Below are 27,455 nucleotides of genomic sequence, written 5' to 3'. Positions count from 1 at the left end.
CCGGGACCCGGTTATTTCTTTATCACCTCTGTTTATCCATTTCTCATTAATCCCCTTTTTTCCCCCTCCTTATTCCTTCAACAGGAATCATTAACCAGTGGCAACAGGAATCCAAGGACAAAGTGATCTCCCTCCTGCTGACCCACCTGCCTTTGCTGAAGCCCGGCAACATCGAGGCGAAAGTCGAGTACATGAAACTCTTGCCCAAAATCCTGGCGCACTCCATCGAGCACAACCAGCACATCGAGGAGAGCAGGCAGCTGCTGTCCTACGCCTTGATCCACCCTGCCACCTCCCTGGAGGACAGGAGCGCCCTGGCCATGTGGCTCAACCACCTGGAGGACCGCACGTCGTCTTCGTCGTCGTCGTCATCGTCGGGGGGCTTTGGCGGGCAGGGCCGGGGCCGCTCGGACTCGCTGGACTACGGGCAGGCTCACTACTATCACCAAAGACAGAACTCGGACGACAAACTCAACAACGGCTGGCAGAACTCCAGGGACTCCGGCATCAGCGTCAGCGCCTCCAGCTGGCAGGACAAAAACCTGGCCTGTGAGAACGGCCACCTGCCCCTCTACTCCTCCTCCTCCGTCCCCACCACCATCAACACCATCGGCACTAGCACAAGCACCAGTGAGTACTCACGGCAGGATCCCCCCCATCCCACTAGGAATTGCTGCTTTGGCGTGGTTAGCACAGGGGTTGAACTCATCTGGGCCATAGAAAACTCTTTTTTTTATTATTTTTCCTTTCCTCACCTGCTTTTTTATTTTCTGCTTGCCTTGTTGGGGTTTTTTTCTTCCAGCATTATGGGGTTTTAAAGACCTGGGTGTGAGGGTGTTCGCATCCCTTAGAATGAGGGAAGAGATGAGGATCTGCCTCCATGTTTCAGAAGGCTTGATTTATTATTTTATTATATATATTATACTAAAACTATACTAAAAGAATAGAAGAAAGGATTTCATCAGAAGGCTAGCTAAGAATAGAAAAAGAAAGAATGAGAACAAAAGCTTGTGTCTCAGACAGAGTCCAAGCCAGCTGACTGTGATTGGCCATTAATTAGAAGCATCCACATGAGACCAATCACAGATGCACCTGATGCATTCCACAGCAGCAGATAATCATTGTTTACATTTTACTCCTGAGGCCTCTCAGCTTCTCAGGAGAAAAATTCCTAAGGAAAGGATTTTTCATAAAATTTGCCTGTGACACCTGGGAGCTGGAGAGGAGGGAAAACCAGCAAAGAGTAAGAAAAAGTTAGAGCAACAAAATGTGCCTTACTGAAGGGAACCCCTTGTGTTTCATGCAGCTTTGTGTAGATTTACAATTCATGCTCCAAGAGTGCCTAAAGCAAGCAGGAAACTGATGCTTCATGTCCAAAAGTGAGCTGGGGACCTTGAAGCAAGTCAAAAAGTGTGCTGAGGACCTACTGAGAAGAAACAGCATTGGGACCCTGATGCAGGCAAAAGTTTTGGAAGCAGAGCTGGAATCCACCAGCTTTGGGGTATCTGAAAAGGTTCCCTTGTATTTGCAGTGGAGAGGTGTGAGGCTGGTGGTGATTGAGGAATTTAATGGACAGTGCTCAGTGTTTTCCAGTAGAGCTGGGTGGTTCTTTCCCCATGGAGACCTTGCCAGGCTTTGATGGATGGTGCAGAGCCCAACCCAAGGCTTGGACACATGGAGAGCTCCATGACTGGAGATCTGTCCATCCAGCACTGGCTTTTGTGTGCAGCTGGTGTTCAGAGCAGCCATTGATTCCTGTGAGCCTTCTTTGGGACAGCAGGAATGCAGCATGAATGCAGCACTGAAAAGATGATTTTCAGTGGGGTTCAGAAGCTCCCCTGCCCACCCACTCACTCTGTCACCCTTTTGGGTGACTGCCACCATGTCACCTGCAGGGCTGCATGTCCTCCTCCACTCTGGGATACTCAGAAATCTCTCCAAGATGCTTTATCAGCGTCTCCTGGAAATGAGGGATGCAGAGAGCACTTTGGGGAGGAGAGGCTTCTTGTGGCAGCAGCCCTGGTTTCTTTATCAGAGTGTGGAAAGCCACAATTAAATAGCTAAAAGCTTTAAAATGGTCACTTAAGGCTTCTGGGCTTTTCTCTCTCCTGAAAGAATTGCTTTTTTTTTTTAAGTGATGTTTCAAATCAACAGCACTATAAAACACAGCTCTGGGTTTATTGCTGTAGCACCCTGATCCCTGCCTCTCCTGTGTCCATCCCTGCAGGCAGGTGGGGATTTAGCAAAGGGTCTCAGCTTCTCCACAGGCTCTAAACCATCATTCCCATCCAATCCCCTGTGTGTGAAGCCCCCAGCTCCTGCTGCTGTGGGATTGTGTGATGTTCAGTTCTCTGAGAGCCAGACCCTGTGCTGTGGAGCTGTTCCAGGGTGACTGAGCTGCATGGGAAGGGTCCAACAGAGAGGCAGGGTGAGAAAAACCCCATTAATCTACTTGCAGTCTGTTAAATCTCTCCAAGGATTGTTTTTTGGGGGGTTTCCATGTGGTTTTTGCATGCCTGGTGGTTCAGAGGCTTTGCACACCGTGGAAGGGTTCTGGCTCCTCGTGTGAGGATCTGGGAGCAGGGATGTGTGATGGGTGCAGCAGGTTGATCACTGACAGTGGCTGGAACTGTGCAAGTGTTAGGTGTTGAAGGACTCTTTCCACAAACCCCTTGGTGGATTTTTGAGCCTTTCTGTGCTCAGGCTTAGCTCTCAGCAGAAGCACTGACCCACCCCTTGCCCGTGGTGGTCCCCAGGTGTTGGCACAAGATGCCAAAACTGAGGCAACACCTGAACTGCTGCAGTGCTGGGGTTTTTCCTAAATTCTCTGAGAATTCAGTGTGTTCAGCAGCAGCTGGGGCAGGAGCACCTCTGGGTCTGCCAACAGCCCTTCACTTTACCCAGTCTTGAATTCCTCCTCAGTCTCTGCCCCTTGCTTGGCTGCACCATCCCCTGCTGGTGATAGTCCAGGCCCACGTGTTGAGCTGTTGTAATTCCTGCAGACATATTTTGGTGGCACCATGCTCAGACAACCGTGGGCTGAGCTGGAGGTGACCCAACCACACTTGATGTGTCAGTTCATAAACTTCCTTAACACAATATTTGGCTTGGGCAAAAGCCTGGTAAGTCCACAGATAGATGCTAAAAAATAAACACGGCTGTCAGGCTTTGTCCCAGCCCCTTGACTCAATCAATATGTTTATGAATCTTTTATTCCAAAGCAAAGCCCTCTACTCCTTAGTGTTTGTTTAGGTTTTAGGGTTGTTGTTAGTTTTAAGTTCTCCCTCTTACTCAGAGGTGTTTATCAGTGCAGAGGCTTTAATCCAGCAACACCCTGCAGGGCTCAGCCTTCCTGAGCCATCCCTGCAAAGGCACTGCCTGTTCCTGACACCAGAATGGGGCTGAGTCTTTCCCAGAGCAGTGATTTGGGGATGTTGCCTGAGCTGTGTTCTTCTGGAGCTGTGGCACAATGAGATTTAATGCTGCCATGGCACAGGGCTGAAATAGGGGTGGCTGAAGCTCATGTGATGTTTTGCTTTGTGCTGACCTTGACTTTGACTCGACCTAGACTCCATATTTGAGATTTGGTTCAGGATTGGTTCATCTCCAGCTCTCCCATAACTGGGGTTAGCAAAGGTTTAGCCAAGGCCTAAAGGAGGAGATGTTACAGGAGGCAAGTTCTGAAGGAGTCACTCTGGATTTACCACAGTAATGCTGCTCCAGGAGTGGGACCAGTGCTCTAAGTGACGAGTTTGAGCCTGGAGTGATCAGAGGATATGGACTCACCCCAGGCAATGGAAGTTGGCCCAGAGAAGCTGTGGCTGCCTCATCCTTGGAAGTGTTCAAGGCCAGGCTGGACGAGTCTTCAGTCTGCTCTAATGGAAGGTGTCTGGCCCATGGCAGGGGAGTGGAACCGGATGGGCTTTAAGGTCCCTTCCATCCCAAACCGCTCTGGGACTCTGTGATGTTCATGTGCTCCTTCCCACCCACTGCATCAGCAACTCCTGCAAAGCTTGAGGTGCAGCTTTAAACCAAGCTTGAGCACTGCAGGAGTACAGACAGCCTTGGCATGGGCTCAGAGCACAGGCAGGGAGGAGCTGGGGCTGGGGCTGGGGCTGGAGCTGAGATGGAGCTGGAGCTGGAGATGGAGCTGGGGCTGGAGATGGGGCTGGAGCTGGAGCTGGGACTGGAGCTGGGGCTGGGGCTGGGGCTGAGATGGAGCTGGGGCTGGAGCTGGAGCTGGAGCTGGGGCTGAGATGGAGATGGAGCTGAGATGGAGCTGGAGCTGGGGCTGGGGCTGGAGATGGAGCTGGGTCTGAGATGGAGATGGAGCTGGGGCTGGAGCTGGAGCTGGAGCTGGGTCTGAGATGGAGCTGGAGCTGGAGCTGGGGCTGAGATGGAGATGGAGCTGGGGCTGGAGCTGGAGCTGAAGCTGGGGCTGGAGCTGGGGCTGAGATGGAGATGGGGCTGGAGCTGGAGCTGGAGCTGGGGCTGGAGCTGGAGCTGGGTTGGAGCTGCTCCCCATGGGGACAGGGTGAAGCCTGGAGTGCTGCCTCTGGGGCCAGGTCAGGCAGCAATTGCAAAATGTTGGGCTTGCACAAGGTCTTTGTGATGGAGACACGGCCTGGAATCTCTGGAAGGACAGAGGAAAGCAGCTGGTTTGCAAAGCTGCCAGGACCTGCCTGTGTGGGGCTCCAGCCCCTTCCCTGCCCCTGGAACTGGCTCCAGCACTGGTGGCACAGCTGGAGCTGTGGAAGCACAGCTCAGCCCTGTGTTTTCCACCCTTTTGGAAGGGAATCTGTGCAGAGGCAAAGGAGGGTCTGTCATTAACTGTGCTGAGGAGGGGGATTGCAGATCCATGGTCTCATCTGGACCATAAAGTCACAGGTCAGTGAGGGACAGACACAGTCAGAGACCTTGCCAGGGAATGTCCCAGAGGGCAGGAATCCTTGGCACTGTGTTCACACTGGAGGGATGTTGCACTCTTTGGTGTTCCAGTGTCACTGCACTCCCTGAGAAGGAGCAGAGAGCAAAAGGGACCAGCAAAGCTCTTGCCAGTCTGGAGCCACCCTTCCTCTCCTGCAGCAATGGGAAAGGTGCTGGTGCTCAGGCCTGCTGCACCCTTCCCATGGGAATCTGCCAGAAAACTGGTGGTGCTTGTCCACAGGGAGAAGGAGAGCAAGGGAGGAGCAATACCCACCTGTGCAAATTTCCTGTCCTGAAAGAGAAAAGTCTCCAGCTTGTCCTAGAGCTGAGGAGAAGTAAATCAGGGTCCTTCCTTCCGTGCACCCCAGGTTCAAACTGACAGAGGGCAGGGTTAAACTCGGTATTGGGAAGAAATTCTTCCCTGTGAGGATGACAAGGCACTGGTTGCCCAGAGAAGCTGTGGCTGCCCCTGGAGGTGTCCAAGGCCAGATTGGGCAGAGTTGGAGCAGCCTGGGACAGTGGAAGGCGTCCCTGCCCATGGCAGGGGATGGTGCTGGATGATCTCTAAGGTCCCCTCCAACCCAAACAATTCAGTGTTTCTGTAGTCCTGCCCTACAGGCAGATCTGCAGCTGCTGAGTGTCAGAACATGTCTGCAGGACATGGCCTGCAGGATTTTGCCAACGTTTGCTCCAGTTATGGAATCCCCAGTGAGAGGGCAGATGAATGTGCTGGAGCTCTCCCTGAGTCACCAGGGAATTGAGGTGGAACAAACAACACCAAGAAAGCTCTTGCCATGAACAGAGTGTGGGTCTCCTCACTCTTCCTCCCCTACCCTGCTGTGCAGCAGCTCTCTGGAGACAGCCCTGTTGCCAAACCTGGTACCCAAACTGGGCTGGGAATGGCATAACTGCATTATTTTAACCCACAGCACCACCCTGATCTGTGCTGGGTTGATCGGCACCTTCAAAGTTTTGTCCTCTGTGTAGATTTCAGCTGAAGGGAGGGAATTGTGTGCCCTCAGCCTGTGTTTGCCTCTCAGAGAGGAACACGTTTCCTCCCATGCAGACTTAGCAAAACATGTCATGAGAAAATGAAGAAGTCTCAGTGAGGTTACAGCAGTGAAGCAAACAAATGTCCTGTTCTTGCTGGGGGTGGATTAGCTTTTGGAACTGCCTTCAGAAAATTGTTGCTCAGTTGGCCTTGCTGAGACTTGGCACCCTGGCACTCCTCCTGCCAGCTGGGGACACCTCATGTCTGCTTGTCTTCTCTTTAAATGATAGACTGAGAAAAGCTCCTTGGCCTTCACTACACTTGAGCTTCTCAGTGGTGGCAGACAAGGGCATTTGTTGTCTTGCTCATGCCCTCTAGTGTCACACACAACGGGCAGGGAACACTTCCAGAAGTCTCACACTTTGTCAGGTTCCCAGTGCTACAAAATCTTGTTTAAACTCTTGCTTGAAATCAAAAATGTTGTATGAGGAGAGCAGGTGTGAGCAGAGTTATTTGCTGAAATCCATGTTCATCAATACAGCAGCAGACAGGACTGTGAGTGAGAGCAGTGTAGAATCACTTAGGTTGAGAAAGACCTTTAAGATCCTTGAGTCCGTCTGTAGAAGATGGACAGCACTGAACAGCAGATACAGATTTTCTGTCCCCTCTATAAATTGAAACTCTTTGTCCCTGGCAGACACAGCCCACAGCTCTGCAGAGCATCATGCAGTTAGAGATGGGTGATCACCCACCTCACCCTGGAGGCCACCAAGCCCTGGGGATGGGAGTGGTGGTGGAGAACAGAGCAGTGTCCTTCTGAGGTGTCAGCAGTGCTGGGAAGGATCTGCCCCTCTCCTGAGTGTGTTTTACACCCAGTGTCCCCTCCTGTTCTCACCTTGCTGCCCCTGCCCATTGGGATCCTCCTTGGAGCCTGTTTGGCACATTCCCTTCCCTTCTTTGCTCCCAAAGGATCTCCTTTCTCACTGAGCCTTTGGCTGAGTGACAAAGCTCCTTGTGCTGCTGAGGTCCCACCTTCAGTCATCCCCACAGGGTTCCCAGCCTCACACCCAAGCTCCTCACCCCATTTCTTGTCTTCCAAACATAACCTGCCCTGGGAGGGAAGAAAAGACAAATTCACAGGAGAGTGACTTGGAGTAACCCATCAACCACTGAAGAACTGAGCTCAGGACATCTGGAAGAGGGATTCTCCTGTTTTGTTCATCTGGAACTTGCACATCACAGGCAGCTTTGCTCATAGGGTTGTGTGATAGTGTTCACAGGGGTCTGAGGATGAGGGAAGAGATGAGGATCTGACTCCATGTTTCAGAAGGCTGATTTATTATTTTATTATATTACATTATACTAAAAGAATAGAAGAAAGGATTTCTGACTTGCACCAGGTGATGATGCCAAGGGTGGCTCAAAACCTTGTGTGGGCAATACAGACACCTGTGAGTGCTCCTAAACCAACTCTCATGACACCAAATGGTGCTTCCAGGCACCATTTCAGACAATCTGTGTGCCCTGGGCTGCCTCAGCCCTTGCAAACCCTGGGTTTGGGTAAGCCCTGGGTTGGGTAAGGCATGGAGGAGGTGGTGGTTGGTGTGCATGGATGGAGAGGAGGAGAGGCAGCACTGGGTGCCAGCCAGAGAGACATGGGGCTGTCCCCCAACAGGGCATGTCACACATGTGTCCTCTGGGGTCACACAGTTGCTTCCTCCAGACCTCCTTTGTGCAAGGGTTGGTCTGTGCTCACACGTGGAAGCAGCATGGAGCTGTGTCAGGGCAGGTTTGGGTTGGGTAGCAGGGTAAGGTGGTTCCCTCACAGGGTGGCTGGGCACTGGAATGGCCTTCCCAGGAAAATGGGACTGACAGAGCTCAAGGAGTATTTGAACACTCTCAGGCACAGGATTGGATTCTTGGGATGTCCTGTGCAAGGCCAGGACCTGGATTCAGTGCTCCTTTTGGGTCCCTTCCAGCTGTGCATCCTCTGTGCCCTCACAGAGCTCTGCTCCCCAACTCACACACAGAGCAGCCCTGCAGCTCCCTGGCTGGAATGGGGCCACCTCATTTGGGAATCTCTGTTCCAGCAGCACCCAGGGATGTTCCCACCCTCTCAGCTTGTGAAATCCCAGAGCAGTCACTGCCCAGGGCAGGGAATGCTGCCATGGTTTTGCTGTTGTGGTGCTTGTGCCTTGACAGGAGGGTAGGATGTGCAATTTGGGATGGGGGAGATTGAACCTTGTGGCTCTGATGCCACCTCCACTTTCCTTACAGCAGTCTGGGTGTCTCAGGGATGGATGTTTGGAAGCACAGCAATGGTTTTGTGTGTATCCTACAATCCCTGGGATTCCTGTCACCAGTGAATGCTGCTTCTGACCTGGAAGTGGTGCAGGAGCTGCCAGGGCAGCAGATTGATGCTCTCTGGGCTGTGGAGCAGTCAGACAGCCCCAGTAATGCTCTCAGAGCCCTGGGCAGCCTCCCCTCTCTGGGAGTTTGGGGGATGGATGGACCCTCCCAGAGCTGGGTGTGTTTTTCCAGCTGCCCTGGTGCCTGTGGGATGCAGGCTCAGTGCATGGGAGCTTGGTGCTCTCCCAAGGGAAGCTTTGCTTTTGCCACCACCCCATGAGCACCTGTGGGTTCCTCCCTGCCCTTTGTTCACCCCTGGAGCCATCAGCAGGGGACTGAGGGCCCTGTCTGGGGGCCAGGGATGTTCCTCAGCACCTCCACTATTAACTTACATCTGTTCAGGGCTTTGTGAGTAATTCCCTCCCCAAACCCTTCTTGCTTCTCTGTGACCTCATCCCAACACCACCATTCCCCAGCCTGCTCTCAAAGCATCACTAAAATCACATTTCTGATGTTTTCCCGAGCATCTTCATGCAGCAAGAAACCCCTGGAGAGAATCCCCTTCCTGCTGCTCATCCTCTGAATCTGTGCAAGCCCAGGCTTTGGCAAGCAGAGGAATGGAGAGAGACGAGCTCTCCTTGCCCCCACCATCACACAGCATCTGCACACAAGTGGCAGGAGGGCACACAGGAGGGTGCAAGTGCTGTGGTTTGGATTCATCTGGAGCCTCTCCAGTCTCCTTCCTTCCCCACTGCACTGGGACTTGCTGTGTTCTCCTGACTCAGTAACACACTGCTATTTAATTAACTTTTGACTTCTGGTTTAAAGGAGCAGTGCACAAAATAGTTATTTACTTCATTTGGAGATTCTTTTATTCGTTACCATAATTATAGCTTCCTCCCCCTTTTTTTTCTTTTTTTTTTTCCTTTTTTTTTCTTTTTTTTTTTCCTTTTTTTTATATTTTAATTAGCAGGGGAAGGGAGGGAGGGAGGAGGGGGGAATATTTGCTGCTCTCCTTGTGGTTATCACATCCTTCAAATTACTAAAAGAGGCTGGGATAATAGGTCTGGTGATTATATATAGGCACCATCTGCTCTGTGGCTGCTTCCTATCAAAGTGCAGTTAGGAGAGTGCAAGGAGGATATTTTCTCTCCAGCTATATTAAGACTGTTTCCATCTCAGCTCCAAAGCAAAGCTCTCTGCATGCAAATGGATCAAATGCTCTGTAATCAATGGCTCAGTTTTGGCAGCCTTGAAGCTGTTTTTTTGGGGTTTTTTTGGTTGTTTTTTTTTTTTTTTTTTTTTTTTTTTTTTTAATTTTGTTTTATTTTCTCCTCGAGTTTTGCTGTTCCCATCCGTTATGCAATTTTATTTCAGGCTGGTTGTTCTGATTTGATGTTTTCCTGTAACCATGGTCCCCCCTGTTTGCTGAGCAATGTGGTCTCGTGTTAGCTGGAGCAGGGATCTGTGCCATAACTCCAGTGAGAGGCAATATCTGAGCAATCAGGAATGTTTTGGAGGATGATGAAGGCAGATTTTTAGGATGCATCTGCTGTGGGTATGTAGAGGAGGTGGAAAGCTGAGCTGAGCTAATTTGGAGCAGTAATGGGAAAGAATTAATTCTTGGTTTGTGATGCCAGCCATGGCTGTCCTGTTGCTGCTGGGGATTGTTGGGGAGCATTGCAGGGTTCAGGATTTGGGAGTCAGAGAATTTTAGAATTCCAGACTGATTTGTGTTGGAAGGGACCTTAAAGAACACCCAGTTCCACCCCTGACATGGGCAGGGATATTTTCCACTATCCCAGGTTGCTCCAAGCCCTGTCCAGCCTGGCCTTGGACACTTCCAGGGATCCAGGGGCAGCCACAGCTGCTCTGGGCACGCTGTGCCAGGGCCTCAGCACCCTCCCCGCCAGGAATTCCTTCCCAAAATCCCATCAAACCCTGTCCTCAGGCAGTGAGAAACCATTGTCGTGGGGTGTCCCATCTTTTGCATCTTCTCATGGTGGGAACTGAATGCTATGTTTGCCCCTTGGTGGCTTCAGAGACCAGCAGGCTTCTCTGTTCTCCTGGAGCTGGTAAGATTTTATGCTTTTGAAAGAGAAATAGGAGAAGGAGTAAGAAGGAATAAGACATGGCCAGCCCAGATGGAAGGGGAAGGTGTTCAGGATGGGATGTGTGAGTTCCCAAGAGGTGGAGGCCAGAGGAAGGTTGAAACACTGAGGGATTTGTCTTGCAGAATTTGTGCCATGGTGCCTACAGGAGAGGGGGAGTAGGTGGCTTTTATGAATGTGTGAAAGTGGCTAAAAAGAGGCAAGGGAGGAGAAAATCCAAAATGAGTTGGCAAGGATGGAAAAGGCTACAGGTGTGTTTCAGTACTGTGGGATGTACATCGTGTGAGACACTCATTGTCCTCATGTGTTTGTCCCTGCTAAAGACACTCCCTGCTCTCACTCCACAGCTTTTTAATGACTGGGGATTCTCGGGGCAATTCCAGAGGTTTGGCATTCACCCCTTTCACTTGACTGGTTTAGGGCGCATCATTTCTCACTCCCAGTTTCCCCCAGGTTGCACATTGCTGTGTAAAGGATGCACATCCTCCAGGCTGACCTCCTGAAATGGTTCTAAGTGGTGGAGGGGTTTCCCCATCTGGAGTGTGATGGAATCTGATGCTGTTGGAAGTCTCAGCAGGGAGATGTTCCTCAGACCAGGGATGGAGGCACTGGGGAGCCCTGGCTGCTGCTTGAACAATTAAAATGTTCTTGGACATCCCTTTTGGGTGGAAAAGGACATTGGGAAGGAGAGTTTCTGCATCCCAGTGCTGTTTATCTGGCTTCACTGGTGAGCAGGGGAGGAATTTCTCCCTGGAGCCCATAGCAAAAGCCATTTTCTGGGATAATTAGGGAGGCTTGGTTCAGCACAGCAGCATTTGATATTAATGGACCAGGATTCCCCAGGGAAAAACAGTGATTTTCTGTGGTTTGTGTATAGGTTTAGAAGAAAAAAATGCATTTATTGGCTTGGACATTGGGGCATTGTGTTTACCCCAAGAGACTTGGTGGTTTAGGGCAGCACCTCCTTGCAACATCCCCCTAATCCTCCATCCCCACCCATTCCCACCTCCCTGAGCCACCATTCCATGCATTCCTTTGTCTGTGAGGTAAATCCTGGTTGGATTCACATTCTGGATGCTCTAGTGGGAAGCAAGGACATGTCAGAACTTCAAAGGGGCTCATAAAGAAGAGGGAAAGGGATGATAGTGATAGGACAGGGGGGAAAGCTTTAAATTTACAGTAAGTTTTAAAACTTATTTTAAATAAGTTTTAAATTAAAAGAGGGGAGATTTAGATTCATTTTAAGAATAAATTCTTGGCTGTGAGGGTGGTGAGGCCCTGGCACAGATTGGCCAGTGAAGTTGTGGCTGCCTCATCCCTGGAAATGTTCCAGGCCAGGTTGGATAGGACTTGGAGCAGCAGCCTGGAATAGTGGAAGGTGTCCCTGCCATGGCAGGGGTGGAACTGGATGTTCTTTAAGGTCTCTCCCAACCCAAACCATCCCAGAATTCTGTGAAGGAGCCTGAAAGCAGCTCCTGAGCTCCTGCTGCCTGCTGAGACAAGCTGGGCTCCCTTCCAGAAGCGCATCCCGTCGGATTGCCGGAGCCACCAGGGGCTGAATTTACACATCTTTAGATGCAGCCCCGCTCCTGCTGCCACACAAATGAGTAAATAACAGCCACAGCAGTTCCTGCTGGAGCCAAGCAGCAGCTCCACGTGTGTTTGTGCCATGCAGGGAATTTCAAAAGGCCCTGTGAAGGTTCCTTCCCCGCTGAGCCTCGCATGCGCTGCTCGCAGGGAGCAGCAACAAACGGGTTATTGTTTCTCTGTCCAGTTTCTTCAACAGGAAACTGTGTTTAAAAACACCATTTCTTTTAAAAGTTTTGCTTGACAGCCTTTTCTGCAGTCTGTGCTCCTTCCCTGCTCGAGGCAGCACTCTGCTTGTATTGGATTTTTTCCTGGTGCAGGGGTTAACACCACTAATTTCCTATTACCACAATTTTCCTTTTCCCCAGTGGCTTCTTGCATTTGGAACCCTGAATTTCACCCCTTCATGGGTTAGATCAGCTCATAGCTCATGGTTCAGAGGCCAGCACATGGATTGTCCAGCTCCTACAAACACATTTTGTGTAGAAGTCACAGCCACAGAACACAGGGAGATTAAAGGAAAAAAAGGCACAAAAAGAGGCTCCAAGGGTTAGGGGATGTTGAGCTGAAAAATGTTCCATCAGTTCTGCTCTGGCCGTGCTGGGGCTGCCTGGGGCAGCCTGGGGAGAGGGTGAATGAGGTGCCCAGGAAGGAGGCTGGGTGCCAGCTGAGCAGTGTGACCCACTGGCAACTCTTTCCAAGGGCTCTGGGCAAGGAAAAGCTGGAAAAGCCCTGGGCATTGCTCTGCCAGCACGGGGAAGCCTTCCTGGAGGAGAGGATGTGACTGGGGTGGCAAGGAGGAGGCAGACTGAGTTGAACTTGGGGTTTGCTTTGTGAGGGGGGTGCTCAGTGTTCCCTCTCCATGGAGGAGCTTCCAGGCTGCACAAAACCTCGTGTGGATTGAAAGCATCCCCACTTTTTGGGGTCAGGCTGCTGCTCCAGGTACCAGCAGACCAGGAAAGCAGCTGGATGTGATCAGATGCTGCCTGGGGACTCACCATAAACAGCTTTGCAGCCAAGGAGGGCCATTTTTAAACTAAAAAAGCAAAAGAAGGTCCCAAAGAGTTCAGTATCCACCTTGCAGTGCTTTTTCCTTTTTTTTTTTTTCCTTGCAGTGCTTTTTCCTTTCTGCAAGCACAGGGAAGAGTTATTTGGAATTGTAACCTGATGTATGGACCCAATGCTGGTCCTTTGGGTATCAGGGGCATGGTGGGGACTGGAGGCATTCTGGATCCTCCCAGTGGTGGGTTTGGTTCTCACTGGAAGCTCTCACAAGTGTGTTCATCAAGGACTTTAGCAGCACTCTAAGCCAGATTTCATGAAGGGAGAGGGGGAGTGAGCACCTTGTCGCTGTGTGGAGGAAGGTCTGCCTGCAGAGCCCAATTTCTCAGCTCTAATTACAGGAATGGGTGGCTTTTCCCTTCTCAGGCTGAAAAAAAATTGGCCCAAAACCCTGAGAAACCACAACACAAATGTCTGACGCTGTTCCACATGGTCCTCAGTGAACAAAAACCCTCTTGAAATCAGCCCTTGTCTCCCAAAATAGGCAGCACCACTTCAAAAGGGAAAAGAGAGGGGGGAGGGAAAAATCCCAAAGCCAAGGCTTCAGGGGGTGAGAGCACTTGCAGCCTCAGAGTTTCTGTAAGTGTGCTGTGGTGCCTGCCAGCCCAGGCAGGGTTTGCTCTGAGATAAATCCAGATTTGCCTGGGGAGGGGGTGGTGCCACAGGGATGCTCCCAGCGTGGTCAGCAGCTGCCTCCTGTCATGGGGAGCTTTGTTGCCATCACTCCTTCTCCATCCTCTGCTTTTTTGGCCTGGGAATGTTACCCTGAGCTTGATCCCAGTCTGGAAATCACGGAGAGGTTTCTTGCAGGGAAACCTGGTCCTGGTGTGGGCTGAGCAAAGAGGCAGCACCAGCCCACTGATTCCAGGGAAAACCACCATCTGCTCCAACCCCTGTCCCACTTGGAAGGAGCTGGGCCAGGCAGTGCCTGTGTGGAGTCTTACAGCACCTAAAGGGCAGGAAAACACTTCTAACCCAGAAGTGGGGCATGCTTAAAGGCTGTAGGGGTCCTTGTGCCAGCGTGGGATGCCCTTTGGAGTGGTGATTTCCCCTCTTTGTTTGCCCAGCTCACAGCACTCAGAGAGACAGCCGTGCCCACCCACCTCCTGGGAGCTTATCTTGGCCCAGAATAACACTTTAGATTTCCTTTTTAAATTTAAGCTTAATATTTTTGTAGTAAAAGAAGAGGAGGCATCAGTGTGAGGTGATAAACTCACACTTGGTTTTATTCTGCTGAAGTTAAAGCCCACGTGGACCATTTATTTTAGCCAGGAGCAGCCCTGGATTCACCTTGGACCTTCCAAAAAGCACACAGAATGGTCAAATTCAGGTCAGGACCTACAATAAACTGAAGCTTTGGAAATAAATTAGAATTTATCAAAAAAATTTTGGAAATACATCCTCTTATTTCAAAAAGTTGAGGGCATGACCACAAGCAACAACATTAATAAATATTATTAATTAAAATTATGAATAAAATTACTAATAAATATTAATAAATTGTCAATACATATTATTAATATATATTATTAATATATATAATAAATATGGATATTTATTGATCTCCTGGGGATTACAGAGTAATAGAGGGGATGCCATCCCAGGATTCTCAGCATTTTCAGGGCTGATAGAAATGAGTAAGAGGATTTGCAAGAAACCACATAATCACCAATAAAAAGCAGACTCTAAAGTTAGGCCAGTGCTAAGAGCCCTTAAATCACCTCAGTTTGGTCCCCAGGTGGTTTCAGAGAGCTGGGGCCTTGCAGCATCCTTTGCAGAGGGATTTTTCCCTGCTGCATCCCAGGTGTTCTGGGAACTGACTCACACTTCAGTAAAATTTTGGCTTGGTAAAAGGTGTTTTATTGGATCCAGAGTTGCATTATCTCAGGGAAAGAAGTGGAACTGATTTTTGTTTGATTCACTGGATGGTTTCTCATTGTCCCTGGCCATCCTTTGGAGTTCATTATTTCTCCTTCAGCCGACACCGGCTTCTAATTAGGGGGCGTGAAATTAAGATGGAGGAGCAGCAGTTTGCAGGGGTATTGCTGCTTGTGAAGGAGTCTGGGCTGGATTGATGCCAAAAATCCCCTCCTGTGTGCAGGGTGGTGTGAGCACTGCTGGGTCCCAGTGTCTGCACACACCCTGTAGGAGCTGGGTTAGCAGGGCAGCCTCCTGAAAGGGCACAATTCACCCCAGTCCTCCTGGCCCCTTCTCTGCATCTCTCCTTCTGAGAGGCACAAATATTTCCTAAATTAGTGGTTTTCCTACTGCAAATTCAGGATGAATTCTCTCCCCAAGGCACAGTGACCATGGCTGGGGGCAGCAGGCACAGAAGGGCTCTGAGTGATATGAGGCCAATACTCAGCCCTGCTGATGCATTTTAACCAGTTCCACTTTCCCCCCTATATTTTGGGGGGTTTTAAATCCTAAATATATTTTTCTCCTGAGAGAGTAATGTGGCATCTACAGATGCTGTTTTGGGGGTACAGTTGCAAAGCCAAGAGCTGAAAAGGCTTGTCCAGGACCTTCTGAAATCCATCTATTTCCCCATGGGGATGCATCATAGCAGAGCTGTAGGAAGCATAACACTGCTCTGGAAGCAATCTCAGGATCTCATTGACATCCTTTTCTGCCAAGAGACTGCTGGAAGATGTTTGTATAGTTTTTAAAAGGGAAGGGAACAAATTCTTCCCCACGAGCCACCCCAGTGCTTCCCTGCAGAGCGTGGTGTCAGTGTTGTGTGTTGGCACAAGAAAACCCTTTCAGGAGTAGGAATTATTTAAGCATTACAGAAATCCACAGGTTTTTTGCCTCATCCAGCAGCTGCCTGTGGTACCAGCTGCTTATTGCAGGTGGTTAATAAATGCAAATGTGCTCTGGTGTTTCTCTCTCCCCTCCTTTTGTAACCCCACTAGTTCCTCATTTTCATGCCTCTCCTGGTCAGCAAGATGCCTTTGATGGTGGGGTTTTCCCCCAGGCCTGAGCTGGGAATTAAGCCTGGCTTAACCTTTGCAGCACAGTGCACCTGGCTGGGGGTTTTCCACCAAGACTCATTTCTATTAAATAATAACATGGAGAGGAGTCTGAGTGGTTTTGGTGAGCTGCTGTAAATGCAAAAAGGGGATTAAGGAGCTTTAGGGCTTTGGTGCTTTAGATGGAAAAGCCATGAGAACAATGAATTTCCCCCAGATTTTGTACAGTTTAAAAATTTGGTTTGGAAGGAAAAATTGAAAAGTTTTTGCTTCTGTTTCTTGTAGGCTGAAAGGTCATTCTAATCCCTCTGCCCTCAGGTTTTCCTGGAGCAGGGAAATTTTCCCTGGTTTGCATCCTAAATCTGTACATTAAATTACATACACTCTGTTTATGGTTAGACCAGTAGGTTAGTGACTCTGAGTGATGGAATTTGAATTTTGTTAAGCAAACAGAACAATCTTTTAATACTTTTTTCAGTACTTGAAACAGAGATAGTCCTTGGAAGTGTTTAAGGGCATGTTGGACAGGGCTTGGAGCAGCCTGGTCTGGTGGAATGTGTCCCTGCTCATGGCAGGGGGTTAGAATGAGGTCTGTAAGGTCCCTTCCAATGCAAACCATGCCAGGGTCCTGTGATTTTAGTAGGGCTCAACAAGGCTGAGCCATTCCTATGGATGAGAAGTACCCTTGCAGTGATTTTGGGAGATGTGTAAGTGCTCCTGCTTCAGGGCACAAGCCAGGTCCTAACCCAAAGGGAGAGACAGAGATGCTGCCCCTGGATCTCTGTGGGACATCCCCATCCTGGGATTTTACACTGCAGAACTGCTTGATTGATGTTTTTTCCCTAGAGCTGGAATCCACACAGCACCTTCCCTTGAGCAGCCCAGCGTAGCTCATAGTGTGACCCCATCTCCTTGCAGGTGCTCCCATCCTTTTTGTTCCCAGGAGACAAAGCAGAGAGCTCAGGGTAGGGCTCAGGGGTGCTGCAAAGCCATCAGCCAGGCACCATGGCCAACCACCACCACACATTTTATAATTTCATTTGATTTTTTTTTTCCTTTTTCTCTTTTTTTTTTTTTTACGGGGGACTCTGCTGCATCCCGGGCCGCGAGGGGGGAATAACCTCTTTGATTTTATTTTTTTTTTTTTTTTTCAGTTCTCTCAGGCCAGACACACCACAGCCCTTTGAAACGCTCTGTGTCCCTTACCCCACCCATGAATGTGCCAAACCAACCTCTAGGACATGGATGGATGTCTCATGAGGACTTACGAGCTAGAGGACCCCAGTGCATCCCTTCTGATCATGCCCCCCTGTCTCCACAAAGCAGTGTAGCCTCTTCGGGAAGTGGTGGGAGTGAACATTTAGAAGATCAGCCTTCTGCTCGTAACACATTCCAGGAGGAAGGGAGTGGGATGAAAGGTGAGTGACAAACCAGACCCCCCACCCCCAGCACCCAGAGGCAGGAGGGGAAGAGCTGCCCCTGCTCCCTGCTGGCTTTGGGGAGAGGATCCTCGTGGCCAAACGGGGCCTCCCAGCCTTTTCTCCCCACCTTAGGGATTTAGGGTTAGGGGAACACCTTGGGTTTTCTTTAAGTAGCAGCTGGTCCTGATCTGACATCTTGCACTTGGGTGCCAGTGGGCTGGTTTTGCCCCAAAGCCCTGTGAGCTGCCAGCTTTGCAAAAAGCTGGATTTTTTCCATTGCCTGTGGCTTTTGGCTGCAAGTGGTGCTCTTTTTTCTCTTTCTTTTTTTTTTTTTTTTTATTTTATTTTTTTATGACAGTGAAAAATAGCTTAGAGCAAGCTTAGCAAGCCACGTGTGATTTGCCATTGCAGTGTTTGATACCCACCAAGTATCTGGGGAGGTTTTGGCTTGGGTTACTTGTTTGCAGTGAATTTAACCTGTGTGTTTCAGTTGTTTTCCCATTATACCTACATTTCACAGAGATTTTGGCAATAAATACATGTGGTTCTGGTGGTAAACAAGGCAGAAAATGAACCCCACTTGCTGCAGTCAAAGATGCAGAGCAAACTTCAGGCTGAGGAGGAATAAACAGCTAAAAACTGGGCAAACACACAAACTGTGTGTTCCTGGGAACAGACTGAGAATGACCCTGCAGCTCTCAGACTGATTTAAACAACTCCAATTTGTATTAATGCAAAGCAGCTCGATTGTGTGCAAACCAGTGGTGTATCAGAATAGGGAAATAATTGTATTTTTTAACAGTCACAAGGTCTGATTTCAGTTTAATTACAGACAAATTGAGATGTGGATAAATCTGTGTGATGTGGGAGTGCATTTGGCTTGGCTCTGGATGGCTTTGATGTGCATGAAATAAATGCATGGAAAACCCCTCATGGTTCTAGGGAATGTAACAGAGGCAGGTCAGGTCCTGCAGGCTGTCTGGCCAGGGAGAACTTTTTGGGAGCGTTTCTAGGGGGAGGAAGCTGTTTAACACCACATTTCTCCAGGTTTCTGCAGAAGGAGCTGGGGAGGAGACCATGGGGAGCTTGGCTCCCTGTGATCCACAGCTGCAGCTCCGGGATCTGCGTGGAGAGAAACTTCCCAGTGCTGTGCAATCAACCTGTGTGGCCAAATCCACAAAACCCAGAGGCTGTGATTGATGATGATCAATTAAATAACCCCACATATTAACACATCCCTTGCTGTTGGGTGCAGCTGGGCTATGTCCACCCTTCCTTGGGCTGTCCCTTTCCAGATTCCCAAACGATTCCCCCACTGCTGACTCAGCCAAATGGCTTCTGTCCCCGTGTCCAGGGACGTGCAGAACAGATGTTCACAACCTCTGGTGTCTCTGCCTGCCCTGTCCTCCCCCCTCAGCTGGGTTTTCTTCAGGCTCAGCCATTCCACTGCCTTCCCAGATGATGTTTTCTGAACTAGGGGTTGTTCCTGCTTCTCCCCGCCAGGATTTTTTCCAAAAAGTCCTCATTTTATTGAAGGTGTGCTGCCCAAAACCGGACTTGGAAGCAGAGCAGAGGCTTGTTTGCCTCCAGACAGCATTCCTGTGGCTGTGTAGCTCATAGTCCTCAAATAACAAAGCTCTGTGAGCTGCATATGACCCATTGTATCCCCACGGCTTTCCTGAAAAAATAAAAAAAGAGGAGAAGAGAAGAGAAGAGAAGAGAGGACTGCCCGTTCTGTGCACTCCGATCGTGCCGTTTCTGGTTCCTGCAGAAACAAACACACAGTTTGCTGCATTTTTATGGGGCTGCCTCCTTCCCCATCCAGGCTGGCTGCTCCTGCTGCCAAGTCCTGAATTGCAGCCACGTCTCCCTGAGTGCCTGCAGGCTCTTGTGGCTGGGTGTCCCCCCTGCTCCTGCTCAGCTGCTCCCTTCTTTATCCATCCAGGAGGATCCAGACCCACTGGAATGTGAGGAACCCATGGCAGGTCCCAATCTGCCTCACCAGTTTATCTCCCCAGTGTCACCTATTTCTTTCCTTTCTGTTTATCTTTATGCTCCCATTTCTTTTCTTTCCATCTATCTTCATGCTGAAGGGAAAATGCCCTTTGGCTTTATCCTAGCTCTTGGTTTCTCCAGGGGAAGATATGGACACTTGGTTCTCCATGGATCCCAGTCTGTCTGTCTGTCTGTCTGTCCCTTGCCATGTCCCTGCCCAAGGACAGAGGCTGGAATTAAATAATCTTTGAGGTCCCTTCCAACCCCAGTCATTCCAGGATTCTGTGATTCCTGGGGCACAGCTTAGGGAGCACCAGGAGGCAGGTGTGGGTAGAGCCAGGAGTTTCTGCTGGGAGTGTATCCAAGGTGTCCTGTGTGTAAATATTGCAGAGTGAGTTGTTTTCCTTCTAAATTTCCTGACAGCCATGCCATGACTTTGCAATTAGCTGCTGGTAATTGCTGATTAAAGAGTAGCTCTGCAGGCAGGTGGTTCACCCATCCGTGGAGAGCACTGGGAAATTTGACTTTCCAGGGACCAGGAAATCACCTTGGATGTCCTTGCACCTCCTGGTTGCCTCTCTTCCCTGTGGGAATGGGGAAAGCTCCACCACACAGAACATGCTCTGTCTGTCCTGGGGTGGCTCCTTCTCCCCAGCCTGCTCCCAAGATTGCATCTCTGCTGGCAGGGGAGCTCTGGGACCATCACTGTCCCCAAAATTGAGGCATGATCCAGTCAGGCTGATGCAGAGCTGCTTCTGCAAAGGCTGGAGAAGGGTTTCCTGCAGGGCTCAATGTCTGTGTGAGGTTGAATCTCTTCTGGAAGCATCCCTGTGGGTTTTGCCTTCGGCATGGATGTGTGCCAAAGGCAGGTGTCCCATGGGGATGTGGGATCAGGGAGACTTTTAATGTGCTGTCACTAGAATGGTGTGGTTTTGTGTTAAAATGATGGTGAAATTTGAGCCTGTGCTGGAAATGGGGCTTTTTGCTGAGAGGTTTTCATTTATTTTAGACAGAAATCAGTTTAAGAGGGTGCTGGTAGCAGACTTCGGGACTGTTGCATGTCAGAACTTTTGGAAAACTCTGAATTTCAGCCCATCTGTGCTCAGTCATTGCTTTTCCCCATGTTTGGTGTGGGGTTGATCTCCTGTGCAGCACTTGAGGAATTTCACTGACACATGAAATTTGTGTGTGTCTGGGATTTGGGGAGTGTGAGCAGGATGCAGCATGCTGGGATTGTTTGCATCCTCTTTGCTTGGATGCAGGGTGGGTTTGGGATCAGCCTGGGCAGCTGGACACTTCTGGCAGGTGTATGGATTGCCTTGGGAACCAAACCAAGGTCTCTCCTGCCCTGTCCCTTCCAGTGATGAGGCTTTGGTTCAGGAAGGGGTCATGGACAATCCTTGGCTTGCAGGTGGGGCTCAGCACTGTGGGACTTTCTGCACCCACACCATGAGGTGGATGTCCCAGCAGTGGGAATGAGCTGCCCAGTGTCTCACTGGTAGGGAAGGGGACAAGGACTGTGGACAAGGCATTGCTGGGAGCAGAGCCCATCAGCTGGGAAGGCTGTGGCAGAGCTCCTGTGGGGTTGTGGGTGTTGAATAAAGCAGGTCTTAATTTGACAAAGCATTTCAGACTAAAAACCTCGTCACGGGCCCAGTGCTGTGCTGCAGCACAGACACCTGCAGGGCCCCCCTCCCTTGTGGGGTGTCACCACAGAGCCCCAAACCTGCAAACCCTGCACAGCTGCTTGTCGTCACATTGCTGCTCCATGGAGGGCACCTCATCATGGAGTCCATGGGGTTTTGAATGTCACAGTATTTTTGGGGTATTTTGGGGTAGCATGCCAGCTGGGCATAGAGGTGCTACACTGCAGCTAACAACTGGGAAAGAAGAAGTCATTTCAGTCAGTGCATTTCAGATCCCAGCTCACCCTTTAAAGCAGGGTGTGGGGCCATCTTTGATGGCACATCATTTTTCCATCCCAAACCCATCTCTCTAGCTCTGTTTAAGCAGCCAGTTCCATTTTCAGCACATACCACCATCCCTCAGGCCATAAATCAGTGTCTGCCATGCACAAACAGCCTTTTGCTTGTCCTGAGCTCAACCACTGCATGAGCTGCAGCACTTCCCATGTTCCTGGGAGAAGAGCAGTGAGGAGCTTGGTGTGCAGTTCCCCGTGGGCCAATTCCCAGTGGCTGTCCCACAGAAACACAGCTTGTGAGGATGTTGGGTTGTTGTTGTTCCTTTCCTCATCCAGAGGCTGGTTCCTCCTCCCATCCACACCCACAGCCCTGTATCCTCCCAAAGATCCATGAGGCTCAGTGAGGTGCCCCTTGGGATGCCCCTCATGTTGGTGCTGATGCTGTTGCTCGTGATTGTGCCGTTCCATGAATTCATTGGAGCTCTCCTGTTGTTCCCTTGTGCTGCAGATGTCCCAGCCTGGCTGAAGAGCCTCAGGCTGCACAAGTACGCCGCCCTCTTCTCCCAGATGACCTACGAGGAGATGATGGCCCTCACCGAGTGCCAGCTCGAGGCACAAGTATGTCCCACCTCACCTGGGGGGTGACAGCTTCCAAAGCCCCTTCGTGTGACTTCCCATGGTTGGAAGAAAAAGGGAAATTGGGTCTTAGGAAGTGAAAAAATCTCGCGTTGTACCTGAAATAAACCTTGTCCCTGTGTTCTTGCTGGAGTCCCAGCATGGAAGTCCCATCACTGGGAGCTGTGTTTGGGGGGTTTTTTTTCCCAGCTGGGATTAAGTTCAGGAGTTTCAGGGGTGCAACCTGTGGTAGCCAACTCCCTTAAAGGCAGTGGGGCTTCGATGGCTGCCTGCCTTTGAAAATGTCATAGAATCTTAGAATATTGCTGGTTGATGTTGGAAGTGGCCTTAAAGATTATCTGCTTCCAACCCCCACTGCTCTCAGGTTCATCTCTGCATTATCCTTGGGGTAAAGAGGAATGGGAGCACCATTGCTCTCCATGTGTGAGGTGCACCAGGGAGGGACAGACCAGCTGGAAATCTCCATCCTCAGCAAGTCTCTGGGTGGTTTTCTATGTCCCCCACAAATCTCTGCACTCAAAAATGTAATTAATTTCTAGCAGCCCTTTCTGTATAGGAGAGGAAGGGTTTGGGTTGGGCCAGCTGCCCTGTGGAAGTGTTAACATCAAATTTTATCCTGGTTTTGCAGAACGTTACCAAAGGCGCAAGACACAAAATTGTCATCAGTATCCAAAAGCTAAAAGAGAGACAAAACCTGCTCAAATCTCTAGAAGGGGTAAGTAATCACAAGCATCTTTGTATTTCTTGTGTTTTCAAGAAGCAGGAATTAATTCTGTAGTGAAGTACTCTTTGCTCACACATATTGTGGGGATCTGATGCAATTTGTTTCACAGAATTCCAGAATGGTTTGTGTGACGGTGTTTGCAGGGGTCTGAGGATCAGGGAAGAGATGATGATCTGACTCCATGTTTCAGAAGGCTTGGTTTATTATTTTATGATATATATTGTATTAAAACAATACTAAAAGAATAGAAGAAAGGATTTCATCAGAAGGCTAGCTAAGAATAGAAAAGAAAGAATGATAACAAAGGTTTGTGGCTTGGACAGAGTCCGAGCCAGCTGACTGTGATTGGCCATTAATTAGAAACAACCACATGAGACCAATCACAGATGCACCTGTTGCATTCCACAGCAGCAGATAATCATTGTTTACATTTTGTTCCTGAGGCCTCTCAGCTTCTCAGGAGGAAAAATCCTAAGGAAAGGATTTTCCATAAAAGATGTCTGTGACAGGTTTGGGCTGGCAGGGACTCTAAAGTCCCAACCCTCTGCCATGGTAGAGAGACACCTTCCACTAGCCCACATTGCTCAAAGCTGTGTTTTGCAGAATGGATCCTAATGCATCTCCCACAGCTGGCATGGATACCCTGTAGCCCTGGCCAGCTCCAGGGTGCTCAGAAAGATTTGATCATTCCTGGAACATCATATGGCCATCCTGTCCTGGGATAAAACACCAAACACCCACATCAATGCCTGAACAACAGCTTGAATTTCCAAGGAGAATAAATAGAAACTTCTTTATCACATCAACAAAAGCTTAAACCCTGCAGGAAGGGCTTTTGGGGAAGTAGCAGCACCACAGCCTGGCTGGGAGCAGCTCACCCAAGCTCTCCCTATTTATTATCCTTGTATTATATTATACTTAATTGCACCATCTTCAGACAGCAACTTGCAGAGCCTCCCACTAGGGGCTTTTAAATACTTCTGTGGTGTGTTGCTATTTATTGGTGTTTTCCTTAGCTCACTGCTTCACTGTTTATTTATAATATGGGCTTGTGCTCAGAGTATGGCAGGAGCTAATAAAGCCATATTTACCTCCGTTATTAATAATAACTATTAAATCCAAGAGCTGGATGGAGCTGGCTGCAGCCCTGTGTTTTCCAGGCTATTGCACAGCCTCTCCCTCCACTCCTCCACTGGGATTTGGGAATCTGGTGTTGATTGAGTGGTGCTGTGCAGGAGCTGGAGCCCAGCTCAGCTGGCACAGCCAGCCTGGCACGCTGTGAAATACAGGAGGGAAGTGGCAGGGGCTGGTTTGGAGCCCTCTGGGGTGGGTTTGGGCTGTGGCACTGTGACCCTGTCCTGCTCTGCTGGGGCTCAGAGCTGCCTGTGAGCTGCTTTCCCTGGGAGGAGACATCTCTGCTTTTCCATCAGGCTTCCCATCCAGTTTTTGCTAAACAAGAGCATGTGTGGGACTTGATGTTTTTGGGCAGTGTCTCGCTGCTAAATACTGCTGCTTTCTTGGAAAGAGCTGCTCCACCCCTCTATTAGTTAACAGGGCAGGATTTTCTCCCAGAAAAATAGTGCCCAGCAGACTGACACCAGATCTTTGTGGGAAATGGAGCTGAGACTTCCAAGAGTGAGCTGGGAATGCAGCAGGAATTAGAGTCAACAACTGTTTCAGGGCTTGCAGACATCCCATGTGCCCACTTAGTGTCCCTTCCTTCATTCAGCACATCAGGATTCACTGCAAAAGCTGCCTCTTTCCAAGCAGTGTCCCATGAGCCAGACTGTGCAGAAGCCTGCAGGGAGCTCTTCTGCTCCAGGCCACATTAAAAACAAAATGCAGTTATTTCCCATCAGTGGGACAAGGATCTGACCATAGAAGTGAAGTTCTTGATCCACACCAGGAGCAAAGCTGGGGTGCACCCAAATTCTCTCCCTCCTGGGTGGATCTGCCCCAGGATCTCTGAATGGTTTTTCTGTGGGAGTTTCAGTTCTCTTCTGTGTCTGACCACAAATCACCTGCTGCCCTTGAAACCCTCCCTGTGCTCTCTGCATCCACTGCCCAGCCCATCCCAGAGTGGACAGGGATGTCCCCACAGCTGCCACAGGACAGGCTCCTGCATCCCAGCGTGGTCCTGGGCTCTGGGGTGATCCCAGAGCATGAGGATGCCATGGCAAGCAGTTTAGGGGCACAGCTGTTAATGGGAGCCAGGCTTGAAGGTGGTGCTGGAAGCAGGAAACGAGCCCATGTTAATGTAATTTCAATGAAATAGAGCTGAAATGTTGGGATTGTAGGATTCCTGGGGAACCAACAAATATATTTTTGCCATCTGCTTTGTCACAACCACATCTGATTCCTTCCAAGGCTCACTGGCACAATGGGACAGATCTCCAAGGGCTCCTTTTCTTTAGGAAAAGCCAAAGCCTCCTTTTACTATCAGCTCAGCTCTCAGTGATGTGATATATTTTTAAAATACGCCAAATACTTGATCTTTTAAAATATATTTTTGCTGCTCTGGGCATCAAAATCTCCCAGGCTCAGTCACTTCCATGGACTCGGCATTTCCCTGGTGGAAATGTGGAAACATTGATGTTGGGTTTGGGTCCCAGTGGTTGATGGGGGCACATTTATCTCCGAGGGTTCGGGTCTGAGCACATACATGGATAATCAGACACTGCAGCATTCCCCTGATAAAAGAAAAGACTTGATGAATGAAACGTGGCTGTTGGCTGTGGAATAGACAGGAGCAAATCTGGGAATTCTCAGGGGGTCACAGGAGGGCCGCTGCTATCCCTGCAAAGCCAAACCTCCTCTCTCCCTTCCACCCACAGGACATCCTGGAAGGCGGCAACTTGCGTGTGCCGCTGCAGGAGCTGCACCAAATGATCCTCACCCCCATCAAAGCCTACTCCTCGCAGAGCTCCAGCACGGAGGAGCACGGCCGGGAGGTGGACTCGCACCACGGGCACCCCCCCTCGCTGCTGGGCTCGGGCAGGGACGGCCAGGGCTCGGACTGCAAGGACTCGGCGGCCGCCGGGATGCAGCAGCACCATCTGCCGGGCTGCGAGGGCGAGTCGGGAGGGGCCCCTTTGCCCGAGGGCGACCTGCCCGGGCAGTTCACACGAGTGATGGGCAAAGGTGAGCAGCTGCCTTTTCTCCTCGGACTCGTCACCAGGGAGGAGTTTCCCTGGGATTTTCCCTCCCCGCCTTTCCCTGAGCTCCTGCAAGTCCCAGTCTCATCACTAGGAAGGAGTTTCCCTGAGCTTTTCCCTCCCCACCTTTCCCTGAGCTCCTGCAAGTCCCAGTTTCATCACCAGGGAGGAGTTTCCCTGAGTTTTCCCCTCCCCACCTTTCCCTGAGCTCCTGCAAGTCCCAGTCTCATCACTAGGAAGGAGTTTCCCTGAGCTTTTCCCTTCCCATCTTTCCCTGAATTCCTGCAAGTCCCAGTCTCATCAGTGGAGAGGAGTTTCCCTGAGCTTTTCCCTTCCCACCTTTCCCTGAGCTCCTCATCCCTGAGCTTTTCCCTCCCCGTCTTTCCCTGAGCTGCAAGTCCCAGTCTCATCACTAGGAAGGAGTTTCCCTGAGCTTTTCCCCTTCCTATCTTTCCCTGAGCTCCTGCAGGTGCCAGTCTGAGGGGTGATGGTTTTTTGAGGTCCTGTCATGCTGGGTTAGAGGTAAGATAGGGCAGGGAGGGAGATCTCCCTGGGGAAGAGAAAAAGGGGGGGTCTCATCTGCAGGAGACTGGGAACAGGAAAAACCTCATTGGGGTGCCACAAAAAAATATCAGCCTTGTCTGTATTTCTAAACTTTTTTGCCAAAAAATAGCTGAGATTTTTTTCCACACAGGAACCTGGTGCAGAATCTGTCCCCAGCTGGTTCCCTGCAGAAACAGCCACATGTGGGGCTCCAGCCCCATTTTATTTCTGTGACAAATGTCAGAGTGTGGCACAAGCCCTGCCAAGATGTTGTGTCCTCCTGGACCCCCAAGCATCCCTGCCCAGGGGTTTACAACAGGAGAAACTCATGAGCTCATTCCCACTTCTTTCAATGGCATTCATTCCAAAAGAGGTTAAAATTCTTCAGGGAAGGTGGGAATTTACCACTCTGCAGTGGGGGCAGATTTTGGCCGTGGGAGAAGGAGCTCTCTTGCCTATGAATAGGGATTAATCCTGTGCCCCTGAGTTGCTTAGGTCTAATTTTGGGGACTCCAATGGTGCTACTCTGGATTTACACCATCATAACAGAGAACAAAATCTGGCCCTAAATATAGGACGGCACGGCAGGAATTGGGGAAGGGCGTTTTTTCTCACTGATGCAAAACCTGCTTGTGGTTACAAGGGAAACAGGATGTCCAAGGTGGTTGTGGGACCCCTCCTGGGCCCCATCCTGGTGTCCCCATCCCCATTTCCCTTCTCTTGTTCTTTTTTTTTTCCAGTCTGCACACAACTTTTAGTTTCCCGACCCGATGAAGAGAATATAAGTTCCTATTTACAGCTCATAGACAAATGTCTAATCCACGAGGTGAGTCGTGTCACATCATCTAAAATTGTTGTTCTCATCACTTGGAAACTGTTTCCAAAGTGTCTGTTTATGTAAACCTTTGGGTTTCTAACACAAATATTTTTGGGGGGTATTAATAGTAATTGTGACAGAGCAGCCTTGGAGCAGGCGGTAGCTCCAATGTTGTGCATGGAAATGTTGCTTCCCCCCCTGCTGCTTTAATGGCCAAGGCCTGGAGCTGGGAAATTCATCTGGCT

General features: G+C 49.9%; 1 protein-coding gene across 4 annotated transcripts in view; it reads left to right on the top strand.

Moving 5' to 3' along the window:
• SAMD4A (sterile alpha motif domain containing 4A) overlaps positions 1 to 27,455 on the top strand; it is a 102,613-nt gene that overhangs the window by 63,598 nt on the left and 11,560 nt on the right. For 2 of the 4 annotated variants that reach the window (XM_059473467.1, XM_059473466.1), the window contains exons 3-8: positions 85 to 630; positions 17,153 to 17,416; positions 21,844 to 21,953; positions 22,600 to 22,686; positions 25,530 to 25,836; positions 27,134 to 27,219. In XM_059473467.1, the coding sequence (XP_059329450.1) occupies positions 85 to 630; positions 17,153 to 17,416; positions 21,844 to 21,953; positions 22,600 to 22,686; positions 25,530 to 25,836; positions 27,134 to 27,219 (1,400 nt within the window). The remainder of the gene's footprint in view (positions 1 to 84; positions 631 to 17,152; positions 17,417 to 21,843; positions 21,954 to 22,599; positions 22,687 to 25,529; positions 25,837 to 27,133; positions 27,220 to 27,455) is intronic. The other 2 variants (XM_059473470.1, XM_059473469.1) reach the window with 1 other exon arrangement.

This window comes from Ammospiza nelsoni, chromosome 6 (assembly GCF_027579445.1).
Source record: "Ammospiza nelsoni isolate bAmmNel1 chromosome 6, bAmmNel1.pri, whole genome shotgun sequence".
NCBI classification, from domain to species: domain Eukaryota; kingdom Metazoa; phylum Chordata; class Aves; order Passeriformes; family Passerellidae; genus Ammospiza; species Ammospiza nelsoni.
This window is presented reverse-complemented; position numbering and strand designations above follow the sequence as displayed.